The sequence below is a fragment of the Mastigoproctus giganteus genome, chromosome 3, assembly GCF_048544385.1.
Source record: "Mastigoproctus giganteus isolate SK-2022 chromosome 3, ASM4854438v1, whole genome shotgun sequence".
NCBI classification, from domain to species: Eukaryota; Metazoa; Arthropoda; class Arachnida; order Uropygi; family Thelyphonidae; genus Mastigoproctus; species Mastigoproctus giganteus.
In genome coordinates, this window is record NC_143577.1 from 169,060,721 (window position 1) to 169,086,897 (window position 26,177).

At 37.3% G+C, this 26,177-nt stretch overlaps 1 protein-coding gene across 1 annotated transcript in view; it reads left to right on the forward strand.

Annotated features, from left to right (window-relative positions):
• LOC150088402 (protein phosphatase 1 regulatory subunit 36-like) overlaps positions 1–26,177 on the forward strand; it is a 189,208-nt gene that overhangs the window by 90,499 nt on the left and 72,532 nt on the right. Inside the window, exon 6 of the mRNA XM_090370147.1 lies at positions 13,034–13,076. Within this exon, the coding sequence (XP_090226273.1) occupies positions 13,034–13,076 (43 nt within the window). The remainder of the gene's footprint in view (positions 1–13,033; positions 13,077–26,177) is intronic.

Sequence of the window (26,177 nt, forward strand, 5' to 3'; positions counted from 1 at the left end):
AGGATTTAGCTACTGCAGTTGAAATAACTCATATTTATCATTCAATTAAGCATCACCATTCTTATAACTCATTCGATTGTAGCACGAAATTAAACTCTAACTTTACAATTATTCAAAAATTGCACCAAAAATATGTGGAAGTACTAAATCTGCTGCCATTGTTTGTAATGTTTTAGGTAAAAAAGCATTGCAAATTGTTTTGGATGATTTAAAACATCATGATCCACCATTATTTTATTGTTTACAGATTGATGCTTCTAATAGAAAGAATATGAAAATGTTTCTTTCCTTTGTCAATTCAGTACTTCAACAAAGAATATGGTCCTACAAACTATTTAGTTGATTTTTTTTGAAAATGCTGATGAAAGTGCAGATAGAATGTAGCAGTAGTGGCATGTGATGCAAGAAAGCAAATGTATGAGCTTATGCAGCATCAGCCAAAAAAAAAAATCACACCATTGCCTCCAAATGCCTGTCCAGTTCCTCCTTAAATTTATTCAACCTATCAACTTCCACGACAGATGGAAGTTTGTTCCAGCAATTAACCACCCACTGGCTAAAGGCAAATTTCCACACATCTATTCTACATCTGTCTTTTCTTAATTTGAATTTATGCCCCCTTAGGTTCGTAATCTGAACAAGTGGAAGGATCCCATCAGAATTCAGCATGCTCAACCCATTCAAGGCCTTATATACCTCAATCAGATCACCGTGCAGGTGCCTAGTCTCCAGCCACTGCAATTTGCAGAACTTAAGCCTCTCTTGGTAAGAGGATCCCTTCATTCCCCTCACAAATCTTGTTGCCCTTCTCTGTACACGCTCAAGTAAATCTACATCCTTCCTAAAATAAGGCTCCAGACCTGTACGCAGTACTCAAGGCGTGGCCTGACCATTGCCTTATACAGAGGAACAATCACCTCCTTCTCCCTGCTAGCAAAATTCCTATGTATCATTGACAAAACCCCATGACCTGCCCTGGCAGCCTGTCTGCATTGCTCAGAAAACTTCATATCTGACTGCACAATTACTCTCAGGTCTTTTTCATTTTCTATCACCTTAAGTGTAGGTACCACACAGTTGGTACGTTTCTCTGGGGTTACTTCTACCCATATGCAGTACTTTGCATTTGTCAAGGTTTAAATTCAGGTGCCACTTCTTAGCCCATCTGCCCAAATTATCTAGATCCTGTTGCAGTAGCACACTGCCATTACTGTCATTAACAACCCTGCCAAACTTTGTATCATCTGCAAACTTCGACATTAAGCCTGATATACCTTCATCAATATCATTGATAAATATACAAAACAACAGTGGACCTAACACCAAACCCTGTTGGACTCCACTAATAACATTAGTCCGCGAAGAGCAGCACCCATTGATTACCACCCTCTGTCTTCTCCCACTTAACCATCCTTTTATCCATTGTAGCAACTTACCCTTAATACCATTCTGCTCCAATTTGTACAATAGTCTTTCATGCGCAGCGGTGTCAAAAGCTTTCCTGAAATCCAAATATATGATATCAAAATTATTTTTTGCATCCAGTTCCTTTGTAACCACATCATAATATCCTATCAAATTTGTCAGACAAGACTTTCCCTTAACAAACCTATGCTGTGTCTGAATTATTGCTGCAGTCTTATCTAGATGATCCTGCAATGCAATGTTTGAGTGTCTAAAAAATTCAATGAGTAATTTAGGATTGGATTGGCAAAGGGTATCTAGTTTCAGTGCAGAAAATGCAAATTGTAATTTTGGGAGTAATAAATCCTTATTCCAAAATATTAAGAAATTAAATGAAGATGTAATTAAAGCAGATTGCCATGATCACATTATTCGTAATTTAGCTAAATATGCTTTTGGTAATTTAGATATTGATATAGAAAATATTGTCTCGAAAATATATGGTAACTTTTCTGTTTAAGCTAAAAGGGATAACCTTAAAGAATTTCATGAGTATAGAGTTTAAGGAAATTTTATAGAATGTACCAACTAGATGGCTTTCTTTACAACCATGCATAGAACGAATTTTGCTTTCATGGAAGGCTTTTATTTCATAAGCAAACCTAAAGACTATTCCAAACAGCTTTTTAAAATCCGTCAGATTAATGAAAATTCAACAGTGGTCCCTATAATTATAGAATTATATTTTATTTTCTCAATGTATGTGATCGAAATAATTTTCAAAGTAATAAAAGAGCTTGAAAAGAATGAAACGTGTGCCAGTGATATTTTTATATAATGAATGATCTAAAAAATTCACTGAAGATTGTCGTGATCAAGAATTTTTTGGGTATAGAGTTCATCAGCATTTTCAGAAATTAGACCCTGTAGTTAAATTAGAAATTTTCAGAAATTAGATCCTGTAGTACAGTAATAAATGATTTCAAAGCATTTTATAATGATGCATTGAAATATTTAGGAAGGAAATTTAATTTTAATGAAAATACCCCGTTTTTTGAAACTTGGCAAATTAAGTTTTAAAAATGGTTGTCCTAACTGACTAATTTAGCATTAGCATTAGCATTAGCATTAGTAGAGGCATTTGATGCAAGAAAGCAAGCTTATGCAGCATCAGCCAAAAAAAAAAAAAAAAAAGTAACATAAATAAATAAAAATAACCACTTCCACTTCACCCCTCTGTTCGTTCGAAATACCTGTCCAGCTGAGCCTTAAACTTATTTAGGCTATCAACTTCCACGACAAGGGATGGAAGTCTGTTCCACCCACCAACCACCCGCTGGCTAAAGGCAAATTTCCGCACATCTATCCTACATCTGTCTTTCCTCAATTTGAATTTATGCCCTCTCAGGTGATTTTTCTGAGCTAGAGGAAGAATCCCATCAGCATTGAGCATGCTCAAACCATTCAAGGCTTTGTACACCTCTATCAGATCACCCCGCTGGTGCCTAGTTTCCAGACACTGTAATTTGCAAAACTTAAGCCTTTCTTCGTAAGAGAACCCCTTTGTCCCATTCACCAATCTAGTTGCCCTTCTCTGTACTCGTTCCAGCAGCTCTACATCCTTCCTGAAATGAGGCCTCCAGGCCTGTATACAGTACTCTAGGTGTGGCCTGACCATTGCCTTATACAAGGGAATAATCACCTCCTTATCCCTGCTAGAAAAATTCCTATATATCATTGACAATACACCATGAGCTACTCTTGCAGCTCGTCTGCACTGCTCAGAGAACTTCATATCTGCCTGCACCACCACCCCCAGGTCCCTTTCATTCTCTACCACTGTCAGTGTAGTACCACAGAGTTGATACGTTGCTCTGGGGTTGCTGTTTCCCATATGTAGTACTTTACATTTGTCAATGTTAAACTTCATTTGCCACCTCGAAGCCCATCTGCTCAACCTTTCCAAATCCTGTTGCAGCAGCATAGTGTCAGTAGTGTCCTTGACAACCCTGCCAACCTTCGTATCGTCTGCAAACTTGGACATTAAGCCTGATATACCATCATCAATATCATTTATAAATACAGAAAACAATAAAGGCCCCAATACTGAACCCTGAGGGACTCCACTAATAACATTAGTCCACGATGAGCAGTGTCCATTGATTACCACTCTCTGTCTTCTCCCCCTCAACCACCCCTTTATTCATAGCAGCAACTTGCCTCCAATGCCACACTGCTCCAATTTGTGCAGCAGTCTTCCATGTGCAACAGTATCAAAAGCCTTTCTAAGATCCAAGTATATAATATCAAAGTTATTCCCTGCATCCAGTTCTTTTGTGACTGCATCATAGTATCCAATCAAATTGGTCAGGCAAGCTTAACAAAACCATGCTGTGTCCTAGCTATAACTGAAGTCTTGTCTAGATGATCCTGCAGTGCTTCTTTCACCAGTGCCTCCATTAATTTTCCGGGAACAGAAGTTAAACTCACAGGTCTATAATTACTTGTGTCAGCCTTTGATCCCCCTTTGTGAATTGGGGTCACATTTGCACATCTCCAGTCAATGGGTACCTCCCCTGAGTCCAAGGAAGCTCTCATAATTATGGCTAAGGGTTTGCTTACCTCCTTTGCTGCCTCCTTTAATATAACTGGATAGATCCCATCCACCCCAGGTGCCTTTCTTGTGTTTATCTTCAACAATTTCTCCTCCACTTTGCTCTCAGTTATTACAAGATTCTCTAGCTTACTGCTAGAGTTGAATACACCTCTGGCATTCCCCTCGCTGAATAACTCCTCATGTGTGAATGTCGATGCAAAATATTCATTTAGTTTGTTAGCTACCCGAGCAGGGTCATCAACAGTTGACCCATCGATCTCAAGTGGACCAATCTGATTCATCCCCTTCCTTCTAGAGTTTACATAAGTAAAGAACTCTTTGCTGTTTTTCTTCGCATCCCTTGCCAAGGATCTCTCGTAATCTGCCTTCGCCTGCCTAACCTCCTTTGTAACTTGGTTACAGATCAACTTGTATCTATCATAGGCGTCCGTGTCACGTGTTAATTTGTATGTATCCCATGCATTTTTCTTCTCTGCCATATGCCTCATTAGTTCATCTGACAACCATTTAGGCCTAAACCTTGAACAATATTTCTTAGTTGGTATGTAAAGCCTAGTAGCTTCCACGATAAGTTCTTTGAATGCTTCCCATTTTGAATTTGCTGTTGGCAATATCATCAGTTGATCCCACTGTATAGAATTTAAATACTGTCTCAGTCCATTGTAGTCGCCTTTACGAAAGCAATACCCCTTCCCTTTACCCCTAATGGTAGTTACCTCTTTGAGTAACTCCCACTTCAGCACACTGTGATCACTGCCACCAAGTGGTTCATTTATCTGCAGATTCTTAATGCATGAAGAATCACTACTGATAATCAAATCAAGAGTATTACTCCCTCTAGTTGCCTCCCGAACATGCTGATGTAGAAAACAATCATCCAATAAATCCACAAAAGCCTTGCTACTGTTTGAGTGACCAGCCCCCAAATTCCAGTCAATATCTGGGAAATTAAAATCCCCCATTATAAGACTCTCTGATTTACTGGCCCACTCTATTTCTCCGAACAGTTTCTTGTTATACTCATCAGAGTCATTAGGCCTATAGCACACTCCTACTCTCAATTTTGATCTCCCAATGCTTATGTCACACCAAACTGACTCGACACTGCACTGTCCAGCGATGTCGACTGGCTTCACTTCCTTGGATTTTATGTGTTTTTTAACTAATAGCATAACCCCTCCTCCCTTCCTATCCTGTCTATCCTTTCTGTAGACATTGTACTCCCCAAATTCCAGTTCTGCATTTCTTATTTCTGTGTGACATTTGTTGAAGTAGCAGAATATTTTAAATTAATAGAAAAACTAAAGTTGATATGAATGATTTATTTGATGAGGTTTCATTACTGAAAACAAATTATGAAACTGTGTCAACCTCTGAAAAATGTAAAATTTGTTCAGGTACTTCGAGACAATGGCATTTAATTTTGAAAGTGTTGATTTTAAGCTTTCAAATATTTTCAAAGTCATTTCATATGTTTTTTCAGTGCCAGAGATTTTGGCAAATTCAGAAAAGATTTTTAGTGTAATGAACTCGAAGTGGATGGATGGGCGAAATATATGTTCAGTTTCACTCATAAAAAGTGAACTAATGATCTACTTCAATTTTAAAGATAATTGTTTAGATTTTTCAGAGAAAATTAAAAATGATGCCAAAGTTCTTAAGGCTGCTTGAAGTAGTACAAAATACATTCAATGTGAATGATTTCTAGCTATTAAACCAGTATGGTTTGTTTTGGTTTCACTTTTTTTCACCTACCTAAAATTACTTTAGCTTGATGTCACTTAATGCACTAAACTTACGTTAAAATATTTGGATCAATTCATGTTTTTTATATCATCGATATTGTTCATTATCCTTAAATATCAATCCATATGATTTCCCATAGAAAGCCATTGTTTTACCATTAAATATTTTAAATTCTAAATTAAACTAAAATTTGCAAATATTTATAGTCTATATGAAAACTATAATTTTTAAACCAAAATCTAAAAAATATAAACAATATGTTTAATTATTAACTAAAAAATCATTCAATTTTTGTTTTTTGGTGTGGGAGGGGGGTGGAGTGAGAGTTAGAGTGTGGTGTCATTAATTATTTTTGAGTGTCCTTTAATCCAGCCATAGAAATATGAGTTTATGGAAATCCTAGCTAGGAGTATAGTAAATAAATTTTGAATTTGAAGTGCTGGTCGGGATATCAGAAACATGGTGTCACACATATAAGGAATCTAGAATTTGAATTTGGGGAGTACAATGTGTACAGACATGATAGACAGGACAGGAAGGGAGAAGGGGTTATGCTGTTAGCTAAGAAACACAAAATCTAAAGCAGTTGACATGGGTGGCCAGTGCAATGTTGAGTCAGTTTGGTGTGACTTAAGCAAAAATGAAAGGAGTGTGTTATAGGCATAATAACTCTGAGGAGTACAAAAAATGACTGTACAGAGAAATAAAGTGGGACAGTAAATTAGAATGTCTTGTAATGGGGGATTTTAGCTTCCCAGATATTGACTGGATCTCTGGGTTGGTCACTCACACACTAGCAACACTTTTGTGGATTTGTTGAACGATTATTTTCTACAGCAGCATGTTCTAGAGGCAGCAAGAGGGAGTAACAGTCTTAATATGATTATCAGTAGTGATTATTCATGCATTAAAAATCTGCAGATAAAAGAACCACTAGATGGCAGTGATCACATGGAACTGATGTGGGATTTACTTAAAAATGTAACTAACATCAGGAGAATGGTTTTGCTTTTGCAAAGGTGACTACAGTGGTCTCAGACAGTTTTTAAATTCTATAGAGTGGTACCAACTGATGATGTTAGCAACAGCAAATTGTAAATCAGAAGAATTCAAGGAATTAGTCTTGGAAGTTACTAGGCTTTTCATACCAACTAAGAAATACTGTTCAAGATTTAGACCTAAATGGATGATGGCTGACAGATGAACTAAGACTCTTGGCAGAGAAGAAAAATGCATGGGATGCATATAAATTATCAGGCAATGCAGAAGCCTGTTGTAGATATAGGCTAGTCTGTAATCAAGTCACGAAGGAGGTTAGGCAAGTGAAGGTAGATTATGAGAAATCTTTGACAAAGGATGCAAAGAAAAATAGCAAAGACTTCTTTACATATATAAACTCTAGAAGGAAGGGGTGAATCAGATTGGTCCACTTGATATCAATGGTTCGATGTTGATGATCCTGCTTAGGTAGCTGACAAACTGAACGAGTATTTTGCATCTGTATTCATGCGTAAGGAATACTGAAGGGAAGTGAAGGCTAGAGGTTTATCAAACTCAGAGGGCTAAATGATTTTGTAATAGCTGAGAGCAAAGCATTGTTGAAGTTAAACATAAGAAAGGTGCCTGGGGTGGATAGGATCTATTGAGTTATGTTAAAGGAGGCAACAGAGGAAGTAAGGAAATCATAATTATGAGAGAATCCATGGATTCAGGGGAGGCCCCCACGGGCTGGAGATGTGCAAATACTGCATATCCCCAATTCACAAAGGGTGACACGAGCAATTACAGATCTGTTTGTTTACCTTCTATTCTGGGGAAAGTAATGGAGTCTCTGGTTAAAAAGGCAATGCAGGATCATCCAGACAAGACTGCAGCTATAGTTCAGTCACAGCATGGCTTTGTTAAGGGGAAATCTTGCCTGTTCAATTTGATTGTATACTATGATTTGTCACAAAGGAAGTGGATGCAAAAAATAATTTTGATATCAAATACTTGGATTTCAGGAACGCTTTTGATACTGTTGTATGTGGAAGACTGCTGTACAAATTGGGGCATTATGGCATTAAGCAAGTTGCTGCTATGGTTAAAGGGATGGTTGAGTGGGAGAAGAAAGAGTGGTAATCAATGGACTGCTCTTTGTGGACTAATGTTATTAGTGGAGTTCCCCAGGACTCTGTGTTGGGCCCATTGTGGTTTCTATATTTATCAATGATATTGATGAAGGTATATCAGGCTTAATGTCCACATTTGTAGATGATACAAAGGTTGGCAGGGTTGTTAATGACAGTATGCTACTGCATCAGGATCTAGAAAAGTTGGGCAGATGGGCTGAGATATGGCAACTGAAGTTTAGCATTGACAAATGCAAAGGACTGCATATGGGCAGCAGTAACCCCAGCATAACAAACCAACTGTGCAGTATACACTCAGAGTACTGGAGAATGAAAAAGACCTGGGGGAATTGTGCAGTCAGATATGAAGTTTTTTGAGCAGTGCAGACAGGCTGCAAGAGTATCTCATGGTGTGTTGTCAATGACATACAGGAATTTTTCTAGCAGGGATAAGGAGGTGATTATTCCCTTGTATAAGGCAATGGTCAGGCCACACCTTGAGTACTGTATACAGGTCTGGAGGCCTCATTTCAAGAAGGATGTAGAGCTGCTGGAACGAGTACAGAGAAGGGCAGCAAGATTAGTGAATGGAACAAAGGATTGCTCTTACGAAGAAAGGCTTAAGTTTTGCGAATTACAGTATCTGGAGACTAGGCACCGGTGAGGTGATCTGATAGAGGTGTATAAAGCCTTGAATGGTTTGAGCATGCTCAGTGCTGATGGGATTCTTCCTCTTGCTCAGAATAATCACCTTAGAGGGCATAAATTCAAATTGAGAAAGACAGATGTAGGATAGATGTGCGGAAATTTGCCTTTAGCCAGCGGGTAGTTGGTTGGTGGAATAGACTTCCATCCCTTGTTGTGGAAGTTGATAGCCTAAATAAATTTAAGGCTCAGCTGGACAGGTATTTCAAATGAATGGAGGGGTGAAGTGGAAGTGTTTTGGTTTTTTTTTTTTTTCTTGTTGATGCTGCATAAGCTTGCTTTCTTGCATCATATGCCTCTACTAATGCTAAAATAAAGTAATAGATGAAGCATTAGATATTTTCCAGCATCAGTTCTGTCAGTTTCAGTGTGAAAATCTACTAGATACTATTATGAAAAAATAAAAACCCCATTTGCAGTGGTCCTTAGTTGGAGAATTGACAAGTGCACAAGATGCTTGAAATATAACAGATTATCCCAGACCATGTTTGGCATTTTAACAATTCCTCATAGCAGTGCTGAGTGGGAGAGAAACAAAGGACTTCTCTATCTTGATGTTTGGTGCTATGTTGGAAAACCAAAACTAAATTCAGATCTTCTTTTGGTGAAGATTTAGAAATGGTCCTGCCAGCCAAGCAGGGCCATTATTATTAAGAAAACTTTGACTCAACATTTCTGAAGAGGGCAAAGTCTGCAATAGCATCTTTCTTGAAATACTCAAAATCAGTTGATGTCTAATGGACAATCCAAACAGAATTTCATTAACAGAAAAACTAGGTAAGCTAATGTTTAAAAGTCAGTGTTTATGTTGTACTGGTAAACAATCCTATGGCTAAATTTTGAATTAAAATATGTATTTTGCCAGTGAAATTTAATTTCTAGTGCCATGTAGACTACAAAAAAAAATTTCCTTCTTTGTTTTTATAAAAATCTTCACCTTTCCTCTCTTTTTTTTTAAAGAAGCACTGTTGCTTTTTGAAAAGCCTCCTGTTTTGGCCCAAAAATCTCCTGTTTTTCCCCTGCTTACAAATGCTTTGATCATTAAATTTTTGAAAGCCAAAAGTTGGCAGGTATGAAATGTTCACAACTCCAGCCGATTTCAAATTTATAGTTGAATGGAGTCATCTGGTAGATATGCTGAGCCTTTTGTGATTACTATTGACCTTTCACAACTTATTCATTTACATAATAGAACAGACAATTCTAATGAAACACTTCAACACTCTTGATCTTTTTCTCACCAACAGCCCTTCAAAGTATACAGTCAGTGTTTGTGATCCTATAGGAAAAACTCAGATCACAACTTGCTGATAGTCTCTTCTCCAATAGTCTCTTATCTTTTGTGACTGTTGTCAGTCTTATGTCCTCTGGCATTAGAATAATGCTAAATAGGATGATCTGCATGCTTTATATTCCTCTTTTCCTTGGTTGTATTGTCATTTCAAATCTTATTATTCTAATGTTTACTTAAGTTGCATGAATGAAAATGAAATTCTTTATTCTTTGTTTCAGCCAAAATTGTTGTCATTTATCTAGTCCTTGGTTTTACAATAATTGTGTTAAAGCTGTTTGAAATAAGAATGTAGCATATTGATATTGCAGTCAACTTCTATCTAGATTCTAGCTTCATTTTCTGATTACACTAAAGCTCATAACAATTGTAAAATAGTTATTGATCAATCAAAACTTGATTTTGAACAGGCTAAGAGAACTTGTCTGTTGCCCTCTATCCAGCATTGTGATCTCTTGCCAAAGTTATTTGCCTGCAACTTCTATCTCTCTGTACTCCTATTTCTCTTACATCTAGATAGTTCTGTTGCATCCTCAGCTAAATGTAAAGCTGACCATTTAGCATCCTAGTTTTCTGCTAACTTGTATTGACAATCATTGTAAGCCATTTTCTACCATACCAAATACATTCCACTCATTGTCTCCAGTGGTCTGTGACAGAAGGACGTCAGGAGAATTCTGAACAGTTTTGATGCCTCTGCTCCTGAGCTTGCTCATGTTTTGTCAATTTTTTACACTTTCTTATTGTACTGGTGTTTTTCTTTCAGCATGGAAATGTGGTCATATCCAACTAGTTCCCAAAAAAGGGTGACGAATCTGTGCTTAAAATTATCAACCCATTGCACTTAGCTTTACGCTTCCATCAACTTTTAAAGTATCTTAATTTTCCATCTGCTCAGTGATTGCCAATATTTTTTTTTTTTTTTTTATGTGAACCCCAAACACGAGAGGTATTAGAACCTATAGTACTTAGTACTGTGCTTGGGTTGGATTGCCAGGATGGAAGTGTCAGTGTTGATCCACTGCTGATGTATTGACTTATGTTACTCATCTTTGGAAAAATTTAGTGATAAAATAGGTGAAACTCAAACATACTATCATCAGCAAAATTATGGAGGATGTCCAATTAGTGAAAGGAGGTCACTAACATACAAGATGAAAAGACTAGGGGAAAGAACTGAACCTCAGTTAATCAAATTCCCATCTTGTGGATTTCTGACAATCTTTTGCAATTGGGTATCCAGTTTTCTCTCAGACCACTCACTGCAGGTGATAGTAGATAGCTCTCTGTTTCTAATTTCTCCACTAATGCCTGTGTTCCTTGAGGTTCAGTTCTTTTCCCTAGTCTTTTCATCTTGTATGTTAGTGACCTCCTTTCACTAATTGGAAATCCTGTCCATAATTTTACTATTATGCACATACATCATAAATACAGCTTCTATCCTCTATCTGCCTTCTTTCTTTCCTTTAATTCTGATTTCCAGTGGCACGAAGAAAACTTCTTTAACTTCCCAATCTTTCTAAAACTCAGTTATTGTGATACATTCTCGGCATGAACATATCAGAAATATTTCTTGTTGTTCTTCTGCATCAAAAAAAAAAAAAAAAAAAAAAAAAAATTGGAGTTTTATTTTTCACTCCTACTATTACTTTTTTTCTAAACAGCTTTGTACAAATCTCAAATCCACCTACCTTCTAATATTCTTTCTGCATCAGAGGTGGTGTCCCCCCCAAAACTTCTCTGAAGCACTTAGACTTTGTTCAGAAGAGGATAATCAGGTTAATTAATAATCTATCTCTTTACAAATTCTGTTCACTCTCTGTGTCTCATAGATGTTTTCAGTTTCTGCTGTGTGCCTTTTCTATAGATATTTATATGGGCACTGTTCTTTTTAATTGGCATCTATAATTCCATCCCTCTCCTCCCCCCTTCAAACTACTTTGAACATGTGCCACCACACATCAGCATCTACTCACTCTCCAACTCTGAACTCACAGAACCAACTTTTCCTCTTCCTTTTTTCATCTCTTCTACTTTTATCTCTAGAATGATCTTACTTTACATGTATTTCCCAAAAATTGCTGTCTGCAGAAATTCTGGTGTAATGTCAGCAAGTGTCTTCTGCTTTCCCAATCTGCAACTCATGCATGACACTAAATACTGTAAGTTGCAATACTTTTTTTGTTTGGAATTTTCATTTAAAAAAATTAGTCTTCAATACAATGAAAGTTATTATTATTATTTTTTTATTATTAATCTCTCATTTTTAATGCTGGTGACAATACTATGCACAGGTGTAGAAATGTTCGATATATTAGAAATTTTCTTTTCCTTTTTGTTGCATGGAATGTGTTTTAATTTTTCCTTTGTCACAGCCCATCTGTTGCCCTACCAAAACCTTTCACTTCTTCAATTCTTAATACTTGATGTATTTATAAAGATTGAAAGTCCTTGAAGGAATATGGAAATTAAGTGGTCTATGGTAGATCATTATTTGGGATACTGATTGAATGCATTCATCATTTTATTTTCAGTTTCAGATACTGCATGTGCATTAAAATTTTTGAAATCCTGGAAGAGGTACTATTTTCGTGACAAAAAATATCCATGGAAAAACCTGTATGTTCAGGCATGGCTCTTGAGTATAATCATGATTGAATTCACTGAGTTAACTGAAAGTAAACGTTTAAAAATTAGTTTTTAGCCCTTGATTACAGCGTGCTTCATTATCCCTTCTGAAATTGTAATGATGGTATGAATCAAAGCTTTGAAACTCTAATTTCCTTTATAGTTGCAAATAAAATTGATCAGAAAATTGTCAATTTTGTTAGTGAAAACTCAGTTTGTGTGATGGGTTACTGTGTGTTTTAGCTGGTGGGAAATGTCATTGAAGGTCAAGTAAGATTTGTGCCTCTAGTTGTTGGTTTGACCTCCTCTCTTACTGCCTTTGGGTTAAATAATTAACTAATACAAGAAAGAAGCTTGCTGCTACTAATTTTAAATATGAAATGTTATAATTTCATTTGTATTTTTTTTTTTAAATTTATCTCACCCTAATAATAGAATAGCAATTGCTTAAAATTTTAGATTTCTAATCTTTTATATTTATCTCACCCTTATTTATGCTCTTTGCTCTCTGTCTTTCTCCCTCTCTTGCAGAGCTAAGTTGTCATCAACCCATCAAGATAGAATATTATATGAGGTACTGTCTAAATTTTTTAAATTCCTTGTAATTTTTGGATAAAAGCATTTCATTCACTTTATTAGTTCCCGTTAATTTTTTTTATACAGTATAAACCAAAAGTAAGGATAAGTTAAAAGCCAATTAAAGCCATTTATGAAGTTAAGGACAAATGCTGATATTGATGAAGGTATATCAGGCTTAATGTCGAAGTTTGCAGATGACACGAAGGTTGGCAGGGTTGTTAATGACAGTAATGGCAGTGTGCTACTGCAACAGGATCTAGATAATTTGGGCAGATGGGCTAAGAAGTGGCAACTGAAGTTTAACCTTGACAAATGCAAAGTACTGCATATGGGTAGAAGTAACCCCAGAGAAACGTACCAACTGTGTGGTACTACACTTAAGGTGGTAGAAAATGAAAAAGACCTGGGAGTAATTGTGCAGTCAGATATGAAGTTTTCTGAGCAATGTAGACAGGCTGCTAGGGCAGGTCATGGGGTTTTGTCAATGATATATAGGAATTTTGCTAGCAGGGAAAAGGAGGTGATTGTCCCTCTGTATAAGGCAATGGTCAGGCCACGTCTTGAGTACTGCGTACAGGTCTGGAGGCCTCATTTTAGGAAGGATGTAGATTTGCTTGAGCGTGTACAGAGAAGAGCAACACGATTGGTGAGGGGAATGAAGGGATCCTCTTACCAAGAGAGGCTTAAGTTCTGCAAATTGCAGTGGCTGGAGACTAGGCACCTGCACGGTGATCTGATTGAGGTCTATAAGGCCTTGAATGGGTTGAGCACGCTGAATTCTGATGGGATCCTCCCACTTGTTCAGAATACGAACCTACGGGGACATAAGTTCAAATTAAGAAAGGATAGATGTAGAATAGATGTGCGGAAATTTGCCTTTAGCCAGCGGGTTGTTAATTGCTGGAACAAACTTCCATCTGTCGTTGTGGAAGTTGATAGGTTAAATAAATTTAAGGAGGAACTGGACAGGCAATTGGAGGGTATGGTGTGATTTTTTTTTTTTTTTTTTTTTGGCTGATGCTGCATAAGCTCCTACACTGCTTTCTTGCATCAAGTGCCACTACTACTACTACTACTACTACTATCTTGTAATAGGTAAATTTAGTGTATTGAATTTCTTAAAAAAAGTTAAAGGTCCCTACCAGCATACTCAGTTATTTATTTTTTTTTAGTCTTTGTTTCAGATTCATTGTGCAAACCTACTTTCAAGCCAAAGCAGGACTACATTTAAATACAGTTTAACAAGAATTAGAACTGCATTGCAGTCAATGCTTCATATACTATATTTCTAATACCCATTTCTAATTCCAAGTTTTGATTAATAAAACAGAGCTGTGATGCATAATGTGTTCTATGTTGTATTTTAATTCTTAGAAAATTAAGAGAAATTTACCTCAATATTTTGTGTAGAACACTTCAGGGCAATGCTCTCCAAAATTTAACCAAATATAAAACTACTTGTAATGACTTCTCACACCCAAAGACATATCAGTGATACGACAGTCCGGAATTGATGTCTAAGGTTCCCTAACCCAACCCCAAAGCACATCACACCATCAATATGCAACCATGAGTGAAATAAGACATTATGTCCAATAATAAAATTAAGTGAAGAATGATTACAACATATTCCATGTCTTCTTTCACTCGTGGTTGGGTATTGTTGGTGTGATGTGTTTTGGGGTTGGGTTAGGGAACCTTAGACATCAATTCCGAACTTGTCGTATCACTGATATGTCTTTGGGTGTGAGAAGTCATTACAAGTAGTTTTATATTCCGTTAAATTTTGGAGAGTGTTACCCTGAAGTGTTCTACGCAAAATATTGAGGTAAATTTCTCTTAATTTTTTATGAATTAAATTTAAAATAATTTAAAGCAATTTAGAAACAATTTTCCTTCCTGAAGTGGACGGGAAGTGTTCTACACAAAATAGTGAGGTAAATTTCTCTTAATTTTCTATGAATTACAAATTTTAGAAAGTATATGAAGTATTAGCTGTAATAGGATTAGTTTAGGTCCGACATAGCTAATTGATGAACCACAAGAATGCAATAATGTACATGCCTTTGAGTGGGCTGCATTTCTTCCCAGACATGATAGGCGGGAGTATATGATGAGAGCCTTGTCAATCAATTCGGCCCTGGAAAGATTGTGCAAGGCTCATGGGGTAGAATTTTTCTCAGCACGGTCTGTGCTTGCTAACAGGAGAGACCACTTCTACAGGGATGAGATACGCTTAAATAGAAAGGGTGCAAGGATATTTACTGATGCTATCGAGGCAGTGTTAGATGGGTTGGAAAACTGCTAGCTTGAGGGGACACACAGACTAATAGATTAACAGTAGCCGCTAGCAGAGGTGAAAGTGATCCTTGCCCTGCTTCTATCGGAATGAGCAGCAGCCTGGAAAACAAGGTGCAGGGGATTTCAGAGACTTCTGGGAGTCATCATGGAACAAGTAAATACATGGGCTGTGTTTGGATAAATAAGAGTAAGAACATTTGCATACAGACACCAATGCTAGGAATATAGTAAATAAATTTGATGAATTTGAAGTGTTGGTCAAGATATCAAAGGTGGATATTGTTGGTATATTAGACACGTGGTGTCACACAGGTATAAGGAATACAGAATTTGAATTTGGGGAGTACATTGCGTATAGAAAGGACAGACAGGATAGAAAGGGGGGAGGAGGAGGAGTTATGTTGTTAATTAGAAAACACATAAAATCTGATGTAGTGCATCCCATTGACATGGGTGTTGAGTCAGTTTGGTGACTCAACTGAAATGTTGAGTCACCAAACTGACTCAACATTTCAGTGACAACTTTGTCACTGAAATGTTGAGTCAGTTTGGTGTGACATAAGCACTGGAAAAGCAAAAATGAGAGTAGGAGTGTGTTTATAGGCCTAATGACTGTAATGAGTACAACAAACAACCGTACAGAGAAATAATGTGGGCCAGTAAATCAGAATGTCTTATAATGGGGGATTTTAACTTTCCAGATATTGATTGGTCACTTACACACTAGCGAAACTTTTGTGGATTTACTGGATGACTATTTCCTACTGCAGCAGCATGTTCGAGAGGCAGCTAGAGGGAGTAACAGTCTTGATCTAATTATTAGCAGTGATTAATCATGCATTAAGAATCTGCAGATAAAAGAACCACTAGGTGGCAGTGATCACAGTGTACTGATTTGGGATTTACTTAAAGATGTAACTATCATCAGGGGTAAAAGAAAGTTTTTGCTTTTGTAAAGGTGACTATGGTGGTTTCAGACAGTTTTTAATTCTATACTGTGGAAACAACTGATGATGTTACAAACAGCAAATTCTAAATGGGAGGCATTTAAGCAAGTAATCTTGGAAGCTACTAGGCTTTTCATACCAACTAAGAAATACTGTTCAAGATTTAGGCCTAAATGGATGTCAGATGAACTAATGAAACTCGTGGCAGAGAAGAAAAAAGCATGGGATGTATGTAAATTATCAGGCGGCACAGAAGCCTATGGTAGGTATAAACTAGTCTGTAATCAAGTCACAAAGGAGGTTAGGCAAGCAAAGGCAGATTATGAGAAATCCTTGGCAAAGGATGCAAAGAAAAACAGCAAAGACCTCTTTACTTATGTAAGCTCTAGAAGAAAGGGAATCAATTGGATTGGCCTACTTGATATCAATTGTTTGACTGTTGATGATCCTGCTCAGGTAGCTGATTGAATGAGTATTTTACGTCTACATTCACACATGGGGAATTCTGTAGAAAAGTGGAGGCCAGAAGTTTATCCAACTCTAATAGGGAGCTAAATGACTTTGTAATAACTTTGAGAGGAAAGTGAAAGGGAAATAGTTGAAGTTAAATATAAGAAAGGCACCTAGGCTGTATGGAGATCTATCCAGTTATATTAGGGGAGGCAGCAAAGGAAATAAACAAACTCTTACCCATAATTATGAGTACATCCTTGGATTTAAGGTAGGTTCCCACGGACTGGAGAGGTACAAATGTATCCTCAAATCACAAAGGACGATCAAAGCGTGACAGAAGCAATTACAGACCTGTTACTTTAACTTCTGTTCCGGGGAAAATAATGGAGTCCATGGTTAAAGAAGCAATATAGGATCATGTATAGACAAGACTGTAGCTATAGTTCAGAACAGCAGAGGTTTGTTAAGGGTAAAGCTTGTCTGTCCAGTTTGATTGGATAATATAATGTGATCACAAAGGAACTGGATGAAAAAAAAAATCTAATATCATATACTTGATTTCAGGAAAGTTTTTGATACTGTTGCACATAGAAGGCTACTGTACAAATTGGAGCAGTATAGCATTAAGGGAAAATTCCTGCTAAGGATAAAAGGATGGTTGAGCAGGAGAAGATAGGAGCGATAATCAGTGGAAACTGCTCGTCATGGACTAAAGTTATTAGTGGAGGCCACCAGGGTTCGGTGTTGGGACCTTTGTTGTTTTCTATATTTTTCAGTGATATTGGTGAAGGTATAACAGGCTTAATGTCCAAGTTTACAGATGATACAAAGGTTGGCAGGGTTGTTAATGACAGTGACGACAGTATGTGGCTTCAACAGGATCTAGAAAAGTTGGGCTGGGAGGTGGCAACTGAAGTTTAACATTGACAAATGCAAAGTACTGCATATGGGTAGCAGTAACCCCCAGAGTAACATACATTCCAACTATGTCGAACTACACTCAGGATAGTGGACAATGAAAAAAGACCTGGGGATAATTGTGCCATCAGATATGAAGTTTACAGAGCAGTGCAGATAGGCTGTGAGAGCAGCTCATGAGGTCTTGTGAATGATATACAGGAACTTTGCTAGCAGGATAAGGAGGTAGTTATCTCTTTGTATAAGGCAATGGTCAGGCCACACCTCGAATACTGCATTCAGATCAGGAGGCTTCATTTTAGGAAGCATGTAGAACTGCTGGAACAGGTACAGAGAAGGGCATTGAGATTGGTGAGGGGGAAGAAAGGGGTGCTCTTACCAAGAAAGGCTTAAGTTCTGTAAATTGCAGCGTCTGGAGACTAGGCATTTGCGTGGTGATGTGATTGAGGTGTTTAAGGGTTTAAATGGTTCGAGCAAGCTCAATGCTGATGGGATTCTTCCTCTTGCTCAGATTACACACTTGAGAGGGCATAAATTCAAATTGAGGAAAGTCAATTGTAGAACAGACGTGCAGAAATTTGCCTTTATCCAGTGAATGGTTGATTGCTGGAAGAAACTTCCATCTGTTGTGGAAGTTGATAGCTTAAATAAATTCAAGGAAGAACAGGACAAACTTTTGGAGTGGATGGAGAGGCGAATGGGAATAATGTATAGTGGAAATTGCTTATTCTAATGATGCTCTGGGGGGTGTCCCCCCATCTCCAAGTCAGACAATGTGATGAAGACCTCTGTAAAGGCCCAATTTATGTAGGATAGTGAGTGTTCTGTAGTATTAGTGTGGGTTATGTTGGTTGTGTTGTTCATCCAGCCTCTTAGCCTAGGGGCTTGTGTTTTCACACAAAAATTTCTAGTTTGCCATCCAGTGCCATGAGTAGGCGGGCCGGGCAGTAGGGAATATAAAGCACTGGCAGTATAGCCATTGCTTTATACTCCGTACTACCCTGTGGAGGGGAAATAGTTGAAGTTAATGTAAGAAAGTTGAAAGCTGGGCTCTCCTTGTCTGTAATCTTAGCCAAGACTACAGACAAGGAGAGCCCAGTAAAAAAAAGAAAGTGAAACTTAGAAAGGAATAGTGGGGGTATAGCAAGTGAGAGGGGATTAAAACTGTAGAGAGAAAGAGGGGAGGTCAGTAGTGAAGGTGCTCACCTGGTTGAAAGGGAGACAGAAGGGATGCCCCAGGTCAGGATCCTGCCCTGGGGGTGGGAGTTGATAGTTGGCAGTGGGGTAACCCAACAAGCAAAAAGGGCAGGGTTCCACCCAGGTGGGGGGGGAGTGAGAGAACAACCTCCCCAGGTAGTAGGAATCAAGGATCATAAGGAGAGGGTCCGTATGTTGGAGTTCCTTTTTGGAGGCTATCCCACACTGACCAGAGCTCAAGCACTACTGACCAGTATCTGTATCCCATACCACGACATGGTGTCTGCTTGGTTGGGCATGGGGCCTTAAATGGTCCTCCTGCCCACCTGTCAATTAAGGGGGGGAAGGAAGGAGAGAGAGAGAGAGAGACAATTTGTGACATTCACAACTACTCATTCACACACTACATTTATTTCTATTTTATGCTTTTTTTTCTAACATTTTATGCTATATTACTTTTTTTTTCCATGCATCCATCCTCCTCCTCACATGGGGGGGATATAATGGTGTGTAGCAAATTTAAGATAAAATACTTTTGGATTAACTTAAATAAAATAAAATAATTTAAATTTAACAACAGCTAAAATAAGGGTTAGTAGTAATACAACTTAATAAGAATTAAAATTTGTGTCTTGTCTCACTCACACCCATGCTTCCATTCATTCTTTCAAGCATACTTTTCACTTATTCAATTTCATTCTCCTTACACTGCATCTCCGGGCCCCTCAACTTACTGTTCCTATTCAGGTGAATGGGAATTTTTTTTTTTTTTTTGGCTAATGCTATATAAGCTTGCTTTCTTGCATCATATGCCACTACTAATGTTAGGCTGTGGTTCAGTCCTTCATGACTGTTAAATATGGTTAATAATTGTATTCATTGTCAAAATAATTGCAAATTCCTCTGGCTTAGTATTTGTGCCAAAGTATAAACAAGACCTTTTTAAGGCCTGATGTAGCAGAGTGGTCAAATTGAAAAAGTGCAGTAATGTACATATTTCAATGGACTGTAGTTCAAACCAGCTGACTGCTAAATATGGTTAACAGTTGTATGGAATGTAGTTAAAACCAACTGACTGAAAATTACGGTTAACAGTTGTACTCATTAACAAAATAATTAATTACAAACTCTTTTGCCCTTGTGGTCATGCCAGTCTACGAACAAGAACATTAATATCTCAGAGCTTGAAGTTAAAAATATATACAAATTGAATTAGGATAAATTGATATATATCATTAGCTATAACATAATATTGGATTTAATTCTTATGAAGATAGAAAATTCATTTGATATACAGGGAGTCTGTAAGTCCTTGCACTTTTTATCATCTAATGGGTAATTTTTTTAAAACTTATAAATCTAAATATCTGTTAGAATTCTATTATTTATTAGAATCAGTCTGAATTTGGTATTTCTCTATATAGTACAAACTTTGTATTTACTTTCAGTTTTCATATTTAATTATTTTTAATTGAAAAGTATGGTAATAAAAAACATTCATTACAGTACCATGTTTATCAAAAAATGCTTATTACTATAGTAGCTCTTCATAGAATTTTGTTTTTCTTTATTTTTTGCTTGCTTCACTATCCTGAGATTTATCTGTAAAGTAGTTTAGAAATTTATTTTATTTTTTTATAACATGACTATTATTTCTAATGATGATTTTGATCTTATTACACACAATATTTTAGAATTAACAATAAAATTTTCCATTTTTCTCTCATACTTTGCAACTGGGTTGTCATCATTGCATCACAAGGGTACCTGCCCACCCACCAAGGAGGAGCCAACAAGCTCCAAAATGGTGCCATCTGGGTGGGGGGGGGGGTATCCACCGAGAATAAATAACAGTAATCTTCTTCATTGGTGTGAAGCTTTATTTATTCAAAGTAGTGCAATATCATGGTAGTTCATGAAGGTATTCACAATATGAGATGTACTTAATGATGCCAATTCATAGTTACTTAGTAGCTGGCTGCATATAGAATTGATGCACTTGCACTAACTTACGTGTATGTAAGCTTTATTAAGTAAAGCTTACACATTCAATTTTTAGTTTCCATATGGTTGCAGGTGAAAACTGTTCAACTTGGCTACCATCTTGGCATTTTCATACAAAACAAAAACCCTCTGCAACATCTCTGGTGATGCCATTAACTGAATTTGATTTCTTTCAGGTCATCTGATGATATAGATATAGATATAAAGCCATACACTAAGCTCTTCTTATGACTCTACAGAAAGTTTTCCAGTGGGTACAAATCAGGCGAACATGGGGCCTAAATAGTGGTTTTAGAATTTTCAGGTACTATTCTCCATTAACTGTGAAATTGAAAAAAAAAACAAAAAAATCAGAAAGGCGTGGTGATCCCTGACCTCTTAAAATAATCCTATGAAGCATGCTAGCCATAGTCATTGGGATAATAACATTCATGTTTCATCTTAAACAAAAATCTTGTGTTCCTAAAATGCATCAGTTGTGCTCATTAACTTTCTCACTGATGTGTAAAATGGCCTCATCAGAAACATTAGTTGGCAAGGAATTGTTCACATTCTTCAATATTTGATTCCATAATTTTGGCAAAATTTCAACTACATATGATCATTTTTTAACAAGGGATGATGGAGTTGGATCTTCCAGGCTTGTTCGTGTAACTTTATCCTTAGTATTTTGTGGATTGTTGCTCATGAAATGTCTCTTCTTCTTAGGATTTATTCCATTATTACAATGGTTCTCCTCAACCTAAAAGTCATTCCTTTATTTATTATTTTTCCCCCCCATTTTCTTCTATCTTCCCAATCTCCATCCACCAGTCCTCATCTATTCATGGCTGCTCTCACACCTTTTATCCATATCCTTCTTGGCCTTCCTCTCTTTTTCCTTCTCCATGGCTTCTCTGGGCAATCTGTCGTCCTCCATTCTCTTCACATGGCCAAACCACTCCAATCTTTTCTCCTCTATTTTATTAATGATCTTTTTTTGGACATTCATTATATTCCTTATCACGTCATTTCTAACTTTTTCAGTCCTAGACTTCCTTGCCTATCTTCACCAAAAATCCATCTCAATGGCCAGTAGTTTGTTTTTTTTTGTCTTTCAGTTAAGATCCAAATCTCACATCCATATAAAAAAATATATATATATATAATATTGCATTATATATTTGATGTTTAGTTTTGTTAATAATATTTTTATTCCATAGCACAGAATTAAGCATTCCTATGACCTTTCTACCTTCACCAAGTCTGCTGTCAATTTCCTGTGCAGATGCTTCAGCCATTATCCATCAGACTTGCAATAATCCATCAGCCTGGATAATTGCGCCCAGGTATTTAAATTGCTGTACAGTTTCACCCGTTTTCCATCTAAATCCAGAATCTCCCCACTTCGATTCATGTACTCTGTCTTATTAAAATTAACTGTCAGTCCCCATGTTTTATATTCCTCTAGTAACTTTCTGCCCATGTAGTTTAGATCATCATCATTCTATGCTACCACAATTTGGTCGTCTGCAAACAGTAGATTGTAAAGGTACTTATTTTGACCAAGGGAAACGCCCATTGAACTGCACTTCTGTGACCATGGTCTTAGAACAACTTCCAGGTACAGCTTAAACAAAGTAGGTGACAAACAGCATCCTTGAAGTAGTTCTTTGGAAGTCTTAATATTTTTGGACCAATTTTTTTACAGCATGTATTGTTCTTGCAGATTATTCTAATGATTTCAATTAATGGCTGGCTTTTTTGACACTTTTTTTATAGCCTTCCACAGAACAGCATGTATTGTTCTTGCAGATTCTTCTAATGATTTCAATTAATGGCTGGCTTTTTTGACACTTTTTTTATAGCCTTCCACAGAACAGCATGTATTGTTCTTGCAGATTCTTCTAATGATTTCAATTAATGGCTGGCTTTTTTGACACTTTTTTTATAGCCTTCCACAGAAGATTTCTTGGCACATTATCATACGCTTTCTCTAAGTCTATGAACAGCATATCTACATCTTAGTTTGTAGCCTGACATTTTTCCTGAATTTGCTTAACAGTGAATAAATGGTCTATACATGAGCATCCAGTCGAAAAGCCACACTGTTCCTCAGAAATATCAATCTCTTGTTCCAGTTTTGATTTTATCACTTTTCCAAATAGTTTAGCAATAGAGCTCATAACACAGATTCCTCTATAGTTGGAGCATCTTCTTCTGTCACCTTTCTTGAAAATTAATGTAATGTATCCGATTGTCATCTCATCTGGTATTTCTTTTCCATTGCACAATTTATTGAACAATCGAGTTAGTAGATTTATAACTTTTCGACCTCCATACGCAGCTCCATGTTAATTCCCCCTGGGCCTGGTGCTTTTTCATTTTTTGCCATTTTTATTTTCACTTCCACTTCCTTAATTTGGATGTTCAATCCTTTTTCCATGAGAACTGTTTCAGTTTCTCTAAATTCCTCTCTTCCTTCATTCAATAGCTGTTCATAATAATTGGCCCATTCCTCCAGATCTATCATTTCCATTCTAGCATTTTTCTTATGAGGTTTCCTTAAACTCTTCAATACCCTCCATGCCTCTGCAGATCTTGTACATCCTAGTTTGCTGTTCACCTCGGCACATACTCTATCCCAGGACTTGTTCTTTGCCTTGATGACTTCTGCTTTCACTTCCTTATTTTTTTCTTTATATATTTTTCTGTGAACTTCACTTTTTGAGCTTAGCCATCTTTGGTATGCTTCCTTTTTCTTCTTTGTTAATTGCTTAATTTCCATGTTCAGCCAATCATTGTTTCATCTTTTGAGATTTTCCTATTGCGTCTCCAGCAATTTTCTTTGCTGTTTCCTTTAGGTATTCATATATATCTTTTGCACTCTCCTCATAGGTTTCATCTAATTCTTGGTCTAATCTTCGTTGATACAAGTCCCTAATGCTCTCGTCTTTTAGTGAGTCCATGTTGAATCTTTCAGTGTCAAGTTGTTCGCTCCTCTCAAGGTCTTTTCTCCTTCTTTTTTTGGCACATCCATGGGAATGACAACATAGCCCTCACCAAAAAGTGATCAGAGCCACAATATGCTCCTCTCTGGGCCCTAACATCACAGACAAAAATTGTGCTTTGCTGTTTAGTAATCACATGATTATTGATTTTAGTCCTTTTGTTTCTTGGAACAATGTGAACTTATGAATGTCTCTATGTTGGAAGAATGTGTTACTAATCCTCAGCTTATATTGGGAGCAAAGTTCTATCAGTCTGTCTCCGTTATCATTCTTTATATTTTCTCCGTGTCTTCCCACCACTTAATTGTCCACCGCTTGTCCCACTCTGGTTCAAATTCCCCATTATGACTATCTCTGCAATGTGCAATTGCTTCTATTACTTCTCTCAGGTTTTCCCAGAAATCTTCTTTAATATCTGTTGGAGACTCATTATTAGGAGCTTATGCCCCAATAATAGTAATATCCGGTCAACCCTTCGCTATCTCTTCCATCATGCAGTATGATTGATGACTTTTGAGGTTAGGATGAACATCGTGGTGAAATCCAATATTCCTTACATTTCGAGGGTACAGCTCTAAGACGGTGTTCGCAGGCCAGCCGCTAGTTAGTACACCGGACCAAACCTATTGGTAACCCCCTAGGAGGCTTCCGGATCAGCTAGTGTATAATCTTGCTACCTCTACTCTGCCAGGTAGTGACTGGAGGGAGTCCGAATAGTGTGTATGTGGGGAGCATTGTCGAGGCCACGTTATGTCAAGGATCTGGGTATATTCTTACCATGTGTAAGCCATATCCAAAAATTTCATTACCTCATACAGCATGTTCCACCCACTTTTTCTTACTATTGAATACACCATGAATTGTCAAACTAATAGAGCAAGCTTATCTGCGAAAAGATCTAAACCTCCCAAGCACTTCCTAACTCATTTCACAAATATACGTGGTCTCAATTCTAATCTCAACAATGTCCATTTCCACTTGCAGTCTGCCAAACCCCATGTACTTTTTCTGACAATATCTCAGTTATCTGTTGATTCAACTACTGATCATCTCAGATGCCCAAATCATTCGCTGTATGATTCCTTTCACCTCAAAGGTGGTACTTGTGCATATGTCCGTTCTGATATTCCCTGTCAGAGACTTGGCAATTTGGAATCTACTCTTTTTGATCAGGCCGACCGAGCTAGCCGGGTTGTTAAAGTGCCTGCCTGGCAACCCAAAGGTCGTGGGTTCGATTCCCGCCTTGGGCTTGGATCAAAGTACTACAAAAACCTTGGGAGGTGCATTATGGCCACAGAAGCCTACGCGCCAACAACTACCAAAAAAAAAAAAAAAAACTCTTTGATCTTCTCTGGCTTAAAATCTCTCTACCTCATTGTGTAAAATTCATCTGTTGTCTCTACTGTTCAATCATCTCCACTAATCACTTGGAGCTTTTTGACTTCCTCTCTTTGCAACTTGACTTTCTCCAGTCCAACTTTCTTAACAGAGAAGTAATTTTCCTTGGTGATTTTAATGTTCACAACTCCAGCTGGCTTCCATTTTCTAGTCACACCGACCCAGCTGGTCGAGATGCTGAGGCTTTTGTAATTACTAATGACCTTGCACAGATTGTTCATTTACCTACAAGAATACCGGACAATCCTAATCATACAGCCAACATGCTTGATCTTTTTCTCACAAACAACCCTTCTAAGTATACGGTCGAAGTGATAGGTCCTTTAGGCACTTCAGATCACAACTTGGTGATTGTCTCTTCTCCAATGGAGCCCTTATCTCATGGTTATTCCCAACCTCATGTTGTTTGGCATTACAAGAATGCAAAATGGATTGACCTGCGAGATTTCTTTTCTTCTTTTCCTTGGTCGGATTACTGTTTCAATACTTCTGATGTCAACGTTTGCGCAGATCGTGTCAGTGAAATTATTCTTGCAGGAATGGAATCCCTTATTCCACACTCCACTTTCAAATCTTGTCCTTTATCTAAACCTTGGTTTTCCAATAAATGTGCTAAGGCTGTTCAAGAGAAGAATGTTGCATATCGTAATTGGCTTGTTTCTAATTCTTCAGTTTCATTTTCTGCCTACACCGAAGCTCACAACAATTTTAAAGCAGTTATTAATCAGTCCACTCTAATTTTGAACAGGCTAAGATTATAAAACTAGCTTCTTGCCTTAATGGTAGCCGAGCATTCCGGTCCCTTGCCAAAATTATTGGCCACAACTTTGGCCCATCTCTGCTCCCACCTCTGTCCAAACCAGATGGTTCTGTTGTCACTTCAGCCAA